Source organism: Eleutherodactylus coqui, chromosome 8 (assembly GCF_035609145.1).
Source record: "Eleutherodactylus coqui strain aEleCoq1 chromosome 8, aEleCoq1.hap1, whole genome shotgun sequence".
Lineage (NCBI taxonomy): Eukaryota > Metazoa > Chordata > Amphibia > Anura > Eleutherodactylidae > Eleutherodactylus > Eleutherodactylus coqui.
The window spans coordinates 149,937,110-149,948,719 of NC_089844.1; the positions used below are offsets into that span (position 1 = coordinate 149,937,110).

Here is an 11,610-nt window from a genome sequence, read left to right on the forward strand (position 1 = left end):
ACTGTTGTCCAAGAAATCAGAATAGGAGATGCTGCAGACTGCGCCATTGCTCTGCTAAAGCAAAAACAATAGGTTTTTTGGAGACCTATTGTAATCAATGGGGGGGGGGGGGGGGGGGGCGAGGGACCTTTTTTTATTTTAATTCTGTTTTGCTGCTTCAAATACACAGAGAGATACAAAGCCGTAACACAGATGTGAATGAGCCCCAAGGCCTCAGCCGGCTTACACCTGAGCGGAATGTGCCTGTATTACATAGAAGTGTCGTGGCCCGCCCAAGGGTCAACTGGTCCAAACCCTTAGCACGATGATGTAAAACCATGCCAGGCCAGTAAAACCACGGTCGGGCCACTCAACTGTGATCTGGGCGCAAACGTGTGCCTGTGTTATACTCACCTGAAAGCAGTCTGAGAATTATCACAGCTCCAGAATGGCAAAACGGCCCAGTGAGAAGTGTGTCTAAGGGGGAATTATGAATATTCAGCAGCCTGGGAGAGCTCAGTGGCGCCCCCTGCAGCAGCTGTAATGATGGCCATACTGGGTTATACCAGAATTACCCAATAGATTGCCTGAATCTATGGGAAGAAAATAGACATATAGCCCCTCCTGCAGCTACATGGGTCACGTTGCGCCCTCTAGGGGCAATATCTAAAAAACAAACTGTGTTGGCTGCATAAAGGCACTCGATGTGCATCAGAGATCAGTGCATGTCATGCGATAACAGCCCAGTCTGTCCACTGTGGAATGTATGACATTCTATGGGACTTACTGACGATCAGATATGGTCGCCCACGCCATATTTTACATAATGTTGCAAAAGTTACTTTGAGAAAAATAAGGAATCTTCAAGGAGCTGTTAGAAGGGAAAATATTTCCGCAATACTTAACGCAAGGCGTGGAAAATTCTGCATCAAATGGCTTACTTCTGCAGGCAAATCCACATGGAGGTTTTGAAGCAGAATTCCCCAGTGGCAGATTTAGGGGTTACCCACACTGTCTTGTGCACCATCCGTTTAGCATATGGGCCTGACCTCAGTGCATCCTACGTGCGTACGATTCTCCGAGTTTAAGTCCGGAGACCCAGTCAGGCCACACTTTAGACGTCCGTATGCTAGTTGGATGGTGCACAAGACAAGCCCCTTATATGTTCACCCCCAATTATGCAAAGGTGGGTGAGGAGGATACATAAGGATGGAGAATATCAGCTGCCGATGGTATATATGTTCCCCGTCTTTCATCTCTTGACGTCAGACCCTTGGAGCGGCACACGATACACAGTAACAACGAACGTATCTCCTGCCCTCCCCGAGGCTGCAGACTCAGCATTAATGATTCAGCCTTAAAAACGGTACAGACGGGCGCTGATGCACCCACTCTCATATCGGAATGACGGAGGTAATGCCTTCTTTTGAGAGCTTTCATACCCAGCTATGTAAATTATATTCAATCAAGGCTTCATTAACGTAATCATTGACGTCTTAAGAGATAGTGCAAGGCTGGCATCATCAGGGCCGACCTCAAAGAATCTGCAAGTCCTGTTATCACTCGGTGGTAATTACAATGGGTGCGGCCATAAGGCAGACCATTAGTTGGCACTGACACCTTAGGCATTAATGGCAGCAAGTAAAGCTGATGGAAAGACCAACAAGGATTTTGCCTCTTCTCCATTAGGTGCAGGAGGGGTCAGTGGGGGTCTGGCAGGTGATGGATGTGTTCCAGTGGAAACCCCCTTTAAAAGGGATTTCCAGGTAAATACTATTGATGATGTAGCCTCAGGCTAGGTCAGAATAGTTGAAGAGCCAGGGTCCCGAGCAGTAGATCCCAGCCGATCCGCTGTTCAGGCACCCACAGTTAGCGCCACGACATACCGGGGTATAAAGTAGAAGCTGCTCCAACCCGTGTAGCATCCAGCACTTGTAACCGCAGGCACAGCGCTCATTGATTTGAGCAAAAGCTGCAATTCCGAGCGCCAGCCACTACACTAACTGCTTCCTCTCCGCACCCGTGTGTTGTGGCGGTGACCGTGGGCAAGCGATCGGCTTGGGTACCCGAGTCGTGGACTCCAGCCAATCAACTATTGATAACTTATCCTAGAGGATGGGTTACTAATAGTATTTGCCTGGAAACCTCCTTTAAATAGCCAGATCTTCCATTGGTGGTCAGAATGGGTCCAGCGACAGAGACTTGGCAGGCCCTGCGGAACAAGATAAACACAACAAGCTGGAGGGAAAGGGAATTGGACACATACAGATTCGTATAAGTTAGGGCATTTATTCAATATCCCCCAAAATGCATATTGTTGCAGCCCGCTGACCCGAGTGGATGTGAGGGGCAACTTACTAAGGGCTTATTCAGTCGAGCGCTTCCAATTGTAATGCATGAAAAACAGACAGATTAAACCCATCTGCCAGTCTGCACTAAGATGTTACCCGTTTATACTCCTTTCTGTCAGCACCCACTGCCTGGAATGGGTAACCAACGTCCAACAAACTGAATCGGAGTAGAACATGCGCCAAATTTTTTCTTCTTTTAGGCCGCCTTCAGAAAGGTCAAAAATCTCCTTCACACGCTGCAGATGATTTCCACCAACATTGCAGATTCTAGATCTGCAGCATGCGTATTTATGCTGCAGGATTCATCAAGGGTCAGGCCCAATGTCCACAGGCGGACTTGAATGGCGGAATTCGCTGCGCCGACAATTCGCAGTAGAGCAATATGGGTGTCCGCAGCTGCAATTGAGATGAGCTGCGGATTCTGTGGGAAGCAGGAGTTTAAAAAAAAACCAAAAAAACCAACTCTACTGCACATGGGCGGCGGCGCGCCGGCTGGCGCATCCACACACATCTGCAGTACAGAAAAAAGAAGACCCGGACGGATAATCAGGGTCCCCAGCCATGGGCAAGGGTCGGATTCCACTGCGGGCTCCCGTATGTAGAATCCGACCCGCCCGTGGACATGAGCCCTTAAAATCTGCAGCACTTCCGCAACTAATCCATGGCAAAATCCGCACTTAACGCGGCCACGTTGTACCTTTCACCAGGTTATATTAGCACTCCGAAGGGCACCTGCTCCGTGTCTTCAGAGCCCCTATGGTAAAAGGGATCTAACAGTGACCCTCCCTTTAAAACTAAAAAAAGAAAACCAGCCCCAGCACCTCCACACCCGGCGCCACCCATCCATTACCTCCGTGAAGGACTGAATCACGTGGTGCCAGCCGCACAACCTTACAGAGCCTCGGCTTTGTGTATTTCCAACCATTATATAAGAACAATAGCAGCATCATTACATTTGGGACCTCATTCAGTGCATGCGGCTCCAGTAATGACTTTGACCGAGGGACCTCGCTGTCACATGTACATGCAGGGGCCCCGCATAGTCCGCCCCGCACTCCTACATGGGACCATACAGTCTGCAGCTCCTGTCTATCCCCCAACTTCAGTCTTTCGGGATCTCGAACATGCAGAGGCTCTTGTATTTCTGCAGGAGCTCGTTCTTGGTCTGGACCTGCGCCCGCAGGCTCTGGAGATGCCCCTGCTGCTGTTCGGGGCTCATGTCGATGCCAGGCATGTTGTTGATCTGTTTCCTCATCGCTTGGAACTTATTCTTGAGCTCGTTGAGCTCCTGGTAGACGTCTTGGCTGTCCTTGTCCATGCTGGAGAAAAGGAGAAGAATGAAACAGTTACTGCTGTGATACAAGTCCTTATCCTCTAGTCACATCCAGAGCTGCACTTATAATGCTGCTGGCTTCTATTAGAACTTTGCTGACAAATACCGCACCCAGCAGCCTAGCCGAGACCCAGTGTAAAGCATTGCATTCTGGGAGACATTGTATGCTGTCCATGGCATCTCCCACAGATGATATGGCTAGGGATACACAGCAACTCTGGCCATGACTTGGGTTGTACAGCCAAAGACTGCAGGGTGACCTTAGCTGCTCTAATCACACTCAGGCCTGGGGTATTGGTAAACCCCACTACGGTACCCAGCCAAGAGGCTTATATACAGAGAGCGAGCCATCTTTGCACCATCGTCGCCGGTCATGACATTACATTGCCGGAGATTACCCTGCATCTGCCACATCCTCCATTACTTACACACAGATGGGTGACCTGCACGAAAACAAGTGATGGGTTTATTAAGGGCGCAGACCCCGGGTGAGGCCGCTGGGCCTTTACGGTAAACACGCTTGTTATTGTAGTAAACTTTTATCCCAGGCAGACGTGCGTCTCCGGCGATAGATAGAGATCCGAGCCAGATGGGAGCTATTGTCTTTCATATGCATTCTTTGTAGGTCTACGCACCGACGGGCGACTCGGAGCAGCGCTCCATATTTATAGGGAATTTCATTTGGGTCACCTGTGCTGCCTCCAGCCGGCAACGTGCTGCTTGTTGTACTACTGAAACACCGCAGACAGCAGAAGGTCGCCGTAGATCAGACCTTGAATAGGGGTGCGGGGGCGATAATCGGCACACCTATGGGGATGAAAGGGTCCGTTTTGTTCGATCCGTCCAAAGATCTTGGATGATATCATGTAACAACTAATGAGGCTTTCCCATTAATCCCAAAATCTAAAGGGTCTCACGTCCGGGTTGAAAAAAAGTTGACCCACTTGCCTTTTTCTGCATTTCCTGTTCAGTGCAATAAAGGGTGACGGAAGACTTTTACCCGCTGAGTGGGGTAAGTCCGCATGTGACCCCCGGCCGCACCCAGCAACCACATTGGGCTCTGCATCAGAAAAATCCAACGCATTTATAGCTAAGTGCCGCGGGTTTTGAAGCAGTGCTTTCCCGGCGGAAATCTCGCGGTTTTTCACTGCGGCCAAAGCGTGAGATTTCTGGCGGGATTCTGTCGTGCGAGAACCCAGCCTTAGGGCTTATTCACACGTCCGTATACCAGCTGAGTTTTCACACCCGACCGATATACGGTGTCCCTTTCTGCAGAGGGAGGCGGCGGGCCGGGAGCAGTGCACCGAGCTCCCGGCCCCTCGCCACTATTTGCAACGGGAGGGGGTGGAACTTAGCTCCGCCCCCATCCCTCCCATTGCAAACAGTGGCGAGGGGCCGGGAGCTCAGTGCACTGCTCCCGGCCCGCCGCCTCCCCCTGCAGAAAGGGACACCGTATATCGGCCGGGCGTGAAATCCTGACTAATATACAGATGTGTGAATAAGCCCTTCGGCTGTGTGAGTTCTGCCAGATTCCAAAATGGACAGAACTAGCACAAGAAAAGAACCCAATCATTTGAAGGGGTTAATTCAGACAGGTAGTCCTATTTTTATGCAATTCTTGTTGAATAATAGTCTACTATTTTATATGAGAGCATGAAAAAACGGATCAGAATTGCACGCTATCGAGTTACATGCAAAACCATTCCTTTTTTTAATGTATTTTACCAAAAACCGACCACAAAAATTGAAAAGGAAAAAATGGTCGGTTTTTCACCACTTTTTGCGTGCACAAATCATGTATATTTGCATGAGCCCAAAAAAATAAAATAAAACACACAACCCTGCCCCCATTCATTGTAATGGGCAATTAAATTAATTAGTTCAATATGTGCTAACTTTGTGGGCAAACGGGCAGGAAACCTATAGAACATACTTTGTATTTTGAGCACATCTGAAAGAACCCATTGAAATCACAAAATGTGCAAATACGTTCGTGTCACACAGGCCTTAAGGTGCACTGCAGAGATGATCGCTCCACAGATGGCCTTTGAGCGATTATTTTGCATAAACTACTACTGGCTACTAATGCCTATTAGTACCAGGTAGCAGCATGTGAGCCACAAGGAGCTGTAATCAGGGAACAAACCACCCACTGTTCCCTGATTACATTCCCTTTGATCTGCCTGACAGCTGAGAACAGCTGATACAATGTTATCAGCTGTAATCAGCTCCCTGCAGGCAGAACACAGCATGCGGTCCTGCTGAAGGATGGTTTTCAAGTAGAACTGAAAACAGTCTTTCGGCAGAAAACTGAAAGATGGGCACATATAGACAACAATTATCACTCAAAAGATGTTTTTTTGAGCAATAATCGTCGTGTCTAAATGGGCCTCTAAGGTAGGTTCACAGGGCGGAATCTAAATTGGAATATTTCGTGTGGATTACAACTCGAGGCCTCATTCATACGAGCGTTGTTTTAGTGCAAAATAGGCACATTAGAAAAGGGGGAAAAAAACGCATCTATTGGATTATAGATTAGGGGTTTCCTGCAGAAATGTTTAGATGCAGGAATTTTAGACACGCAAAAAACCTTCCCCTTCACAAGATATGACATGCGTGACTGCAGGGCCCGCATCTAAGGCTCGTGCTGCGTGAAAAGATAGGATCTGACCCATCTTGGTGCGTGCTGAAGTCATTAGGAGGATTGCAGCCGAACCGCTTAACCCAAATGTCCCGCTGTAAGCTCCTGTTAGACCCCGTGGGGATGAGGGGGAAGCCCCAAGGGTTCAGTTCATCCCCGCGGGGGTTCCCTTAATCCTGCGGGGACTAACAGAAGTATAGAGCGGACATTTAAAATGTGCTTCTGGGCAGCATGTTTTAAATGTCTCGCTGTAAGCAGCGGGGAATTCCCCAGCAGCAGGGAACTACCTTCACCCCTCCCCGCAGCATGGGGTTCCCCAAGAAATTTCCTCATAGCAGTGAGAGAGAGAGGGGGGCTGGGTTAGAGGGCTACACCGAGGGTGAGGGGCGGAGCTAGAGGGATTCACCATCTAGCCCCGCTCTCTCAATATGCAATAGGGAAATCCCAGGGAGGAGACCTCTAGCCCCGCCCCCCTCACTGCACTATGGGGATATCCCCCAGGGATCCACAGTAGCCCGCCTCCTCTCTGTGCTATGGGGATTATTCACCCTGGAAAAGGGGCGACCAAATAACTATGTATGAATACATTAGGGGACAATACAAGGATCTCTCCCATGATCTGCTTATACCCAGGACTGCGACGGTAACAAGAGGGCATCCGCTACGTCTAGAAGAAAGCAGGCTTCATCACTAACACAGAAAAAGGTTCTTTACTGTAAGAGCAGTGAGACTGTGGAACTCTCTGCCTGAGGACGTGGTGATGGCAAAATCCATAGAGGAGTTTAAGAGGGAACTTGATGTCTTTCTAGAGCACTATTATATTACAGGTTATAGTCTTGGAGTCAGGTAGGAACTTTCAATTATGAAGTAATTTTTCCCCCAAAATGGGCTAAATTGGCTTCTGCCTCTTGGGGGATTTCACCTTCCTCTGGATCAACAAGGGGGGGTTGAAATAGGCTGAACTAGATAGATATTGTATGTTAGGCTGAAGGAAGACAATGTTACTATGTGCCTATATAAACTTGGTATCATAGTAATCGTGCTGAACCAGATAAGAAAATTATGTGAAGACAAAACCCAAAAACAATGATGGAATTTCGGGGTGGTGTTTCTATATCCCACCCCCCAAAAAAACCCAATGTCAATAAAAGTTCTACAACACATTATATGTACCCCAGAATGCTGCCATTAGGAATACAACTTGTCCTAAACAAATACAGCCATGTCAACAAGTCACGGCTCTTGCAGACAATCGCTTAAAGGGTTAAGACTCGTTCAAATCTGCATCGCTAAATTACAGGGAAAAAAAAAAAAAAAAAAAAAGAATAACGCAGCCCACAATGATAAATGTCAGACCCCATTATAGTCAATGGGGTCCATCAGGTACTGCCGTTGTCCCATATATAACGGATCCGGTACCGCCGTTCTTAAAGGTGTTGTGAATGGTACTTCTCCATTCAAGTAACATTTGTGGGCGTGGCTAGCTAAAAAGTTGGTCCCCGCCCTCCCATTACATTAAATGGTAAATATGGGCACTATAGCTGTATCTATATCCGCCAAGAATAATAGAAGATCTCTGACTTCGCTGCTAAGTAAACAGGGTTCTGGCGTGGAAAGATGAATTGATTCATGGCGGATTCTCAGTAATGCTTTAATATGCATGCGGCCGGCGGGCCTCCGATAATATTAGCTCAGCGCGGCCCGGGATCATGGAGATGGATTATGTTATTATGTAATTGGGACGACGTTCAGTACAGCCGGCGAGGACGGAACAATCCTTCGTGTCGCAACGTACAGGGCGCACTGATGTGTTACCCGGCCAGGACGCAACTAGTAATACCGCGCCGTCACGTACAATTAAATGAGACGTTATCGCCTACTGTCAGCTCGTTAAGTAAACTCTTACTTACATCCGGGTCTGGAAAAAAACTGGACGCCGACCAACATGGAACAAAGGAAAAGATGTGAGGCTGGGAAGGTTCAAACCAGTAAATGCTTCGCTGTATCCGGGTAAACGCTGGACGCCAACCAACAAGGAAGAGGAGTTAGGCTGCCTGTCCACGGGCACTGCGGTATCCTGTGGCGGAGCTGACAGGCTCACCGCGGCAATTCGCAGCAGGCTGCGATTTGCCGCCCGTGAGCGGAGAATGATTCTTCGATCGTGGACAGGGGGGGGGGGGGGGGGTTGTGCTTTTCATAGCAACGCTATGGAAAGCGTTCACTGCGTTCCCCGCCGCCGGATCATTGCCGCGGGGGACGCAATTCAAAAATGCCAGTGGACAGGCAGCCTAAGACGAATGTGCGGGAGACCCAGAAAACGCTCAGCGCATTTGTGGCGCAACACAGTGCTTGTCCCCTGCGGCCCCCTCCGCCTCAGATAGATAGCATGGCTGCGGTGAAGCAGGAATCCACGGCGTCACAGGGGATGCCACAATTCGATCTCGGAACAATACCTTCCCCCTTTTTTTCAGATTTTGTATCATTCCAAAACGCGCTGTCCCCAATAAAATGGCACTGAAACTCCAACCCTGAGTCCTTCAGCAAAGCCGTGGATTACACCGTCACTGCAAATGGCGGTTACCCAACTTTACCAGAGCCAGTCGCTGGTGTAGATGGCAGCTATAGAATTGGTGCCAGACTCTGGCATAAGACGCAGTTAAAAGTGACGACCCCCCCTAATTGTAGGCCCCACCCATTTAAAAAAAAAACAAAAAAAACCTGATAGGATTAGCGGAAAATGGCAAAAAGTCTAGTTTTATTGCACTATATACCTTGCGCCAAAATAAGCGACTTTGATATACCAGGAAGCAGCGCCCAATAGTCTTTGGGGGAAAAATATATGTATTTTTGTGTTTAGATGCTGCATTTCTGTGGCAAAAAATTGCTTTGTCCGCAGGTCAGCTGCGCATTTTCTTTTGTGGGGTTGCGACGCTTTCCCCCCCCAAACATTTGGTGCTTCTTTCGGGTCTGCTGGTTTTTTTCTAAATCATAACATGCTTGTATTTCTATAGGCTTTTTTAGTAAAAAAAAAAAAAAATTAGGTCAGCTTACGTGTGACCAAAGAACGCCACAAAGACGAGCTTGTTAAAAATGCATGACTTGCATGAACTTTTTTTTTCTTAGCTAGGAAAAATGCCCAAAAACGTGTAAAAGAAGCCAGAAATCTCTAGAATAACAGAATTTAAAAAAAAAAAAAAAGGAAGAAGAAAATGGTGGACCTGGAGACCTTGGGACAAGCCCTTCCTCCCTTTATAACAATACGGCTCTATGGCAGCGAGTTCTGTCTCCGCCCGTGGTATTCAATGGGACCTTGTTAGACATCACATGGCCCGCACACGCCGTACGGTGAGCATGCAAGTGCAATGTGATTTTCCCCATTGCAAACAATGGTAAGCGCTTCCAATCTTCTCACACGTGCGAGCGAGGATCGCGATTTCACAGAAACGATGCGATTTTTAATGAAAAACTCTTCGCCATCAAAAAATGGCACGTTGGCAAGCGCAATATTATGCCGAGTTTCTCAGCCCGATATCGTGTTTGCCCGTGTGAATGTAGCGCAGGTCCCTGTAGAAGACGTCATTTTAGGCATTGCTCAGATCTGTGGCGTCTCCTGTGCACAAGCCGCGCTATTTTGTTCAGAAAGATGCCCGGATGGCCTGGCCTGACTGTCCCCATTGTAGTTAATGGGGGGCGCCCGCTTCCATCATGGGAGAGATCCGTACCCCGCTGGCATCCTGTTATCCTGTCCCCAAGATGAAACACCACCGGGTCGCTCTTACAATAGCCGTTTTTACAGCGTTTAGCGTGGGCTTGGAAACACATTAAGGCTGGGTTCACACTGGGCGGATTTGCCGTGGAAAGTCCGTGCGGAATTTCGCCGCAGCAAATCCGCATGCAGCCGCTAATCCTGGGATTAGCCAGCCGTGTGGAGGAGATTTCTCAGAAATCTCATCCACACGGGACGGCAAATCCGCTGCGGCTAAGCCGGCAGAAGCCGCCGCTGCGGCGCGGATTTGCCGACCGCAGCATGTCCATTTTTTTTCCCCGCTGCGGCCGCGCTCTCCTCTATGGGAGCGCCGGCCGCAGCGGAAGAGCGAGTTTTGAAGCAGCGGTTCTCCCGGCGGAAATCTCACGGTTTTTCGCTGCGGGCCAAACCGCAACATTTCCTAACGCCTGTGTGAGAGCGGCCTAACACAAAGCTGACACGCTGATGTCTATGGCCGACTGCAGATGAGGCACTGCAATGGAGGCGCTGGGTGGACGCAATTCCGAAGGAGGGAGGGGGGTGAGGGGACCCTCGCCAGGCGGAAAGGGGGGGGGGGTGAGGGGGCCCTCGCCAGGCGGAAAGGAGGGGGGGGGGGGGAAGGATGTTGTTATGAGGGGTGTATGGGTGAGGAGGATGATTTAGAAGGAGCTGGAAGGGTGTTGTGGATAACGCAGTTATGGGGAGGCTCAATGCAGCACCTCAAATGGAGGCCATGTGAATCATTATTTATGCCTAGGGGCGCACTGTTTTTTTTGCCCCCATCTTGAATGTCTTCTTGCAACATGTCTGCTAGGGTTTCTACTGTCTAGCCATACTGATACTAAAGAAAGAGCCTTGAGGGGCTACTAAAAGGACCCTAAACCTGCTATAATGTACAACTATAAGATATCTCAAGGACCTTGTGCGCATGCGTCCTTCCGATCACGCTCGACTATAACCGCGCATGCGCCCCGCTATCACGGCGCCGTCTGTGCAGTAAAAGCAGTTTACCATTTGATAATGTCGTGCACCAGCGGCAAGAAGGTGTAATCTTCCTCCTCCTCGGTGGTTTCCTCCTCCTCTTCTTCCTCCTCCGGTTCGTCGCCGGCTCTCGGCTGGCTGCCAGTTGCCATGCTTAGCTTGGGAACCAAAGATCTGCGACGATCAAGCTGAAACCCTGAGAAACAATGTGGATGGTGCCTTTTCGTAATGACGCGGCAGCTGAGCGACGGCACTGGATGACGTCATTAATAAGCGATACAACGATGTTTACGCGGCCAGAAGGGTTCCTTGCTGTATAGAATGAATGGCAGCTCGGCTTTGGCCAGTGATTGTGCCTTCCTCTGCCACACGTGATCAGACACCGGGCATGTGCAGACAGGCTGATGGAGCATCTTACCTGCTGTTCACCTGGCCTTTTAGTATATAGGAACATCATGGAGCGGGGTTTTTATTTTTCGTTTTTTCCAAACCACATTTTAAAGAGTTTTTTTATTTTTTTTCGTTGGCTTTTTTTTGTGGGACAAGTTGTATTTTTCAATGACCGCGTTGAATGTAGTGT

General features: G+C 49.0%; 1 protein-coding gene across 1 annotated transcript; it reads right to left on the reverse strand.

The window, feature by feature from the left end:
- Positions 1–2,252: 2,252 nt before the first annotated feature.
- MED9 (mediator complex subunit 9) lies at positions 2,253–11,331 on the reverse strand. The gene is made up of 2 exons (XM_066576686.1): positions 11,061–11,331; positions 2,253–3,649 (listed from the first exon to the last, which is right to left on the reverse strand). The coding sequence occupies exons 1-2, from the start codon at positions 11,180–11,182 to the stop codon at positions 3,433–3,435; spliced, it is 339 nt and encodes a 112-aa protein (XP_066432783.1). The 5' UTR covers positions 11,183–11,331; the 3' UTR covers positions 2,253–3,432.
- Between the last annotated feature and the right edge of the window lie 279 nt (positions 11,332–11,610).

Bases quoted from the DNA above. Each gene is read 5' to 3' on its own strand.
- MED9 (XM_066576686.1), bottom strand. From the start codon at position 11,182: ATGGCAACTGGCAGCCAGCCGAGAGCCGGCGACGAACCGGAGGAGGAA. The intron at 3,650-11,060 runs GTAAACTGCTTT...CCTTTTCTCCAG, and splicing joins GTGCACGACATTATCAAATG to CATGGACAAGGACAGCCAAG.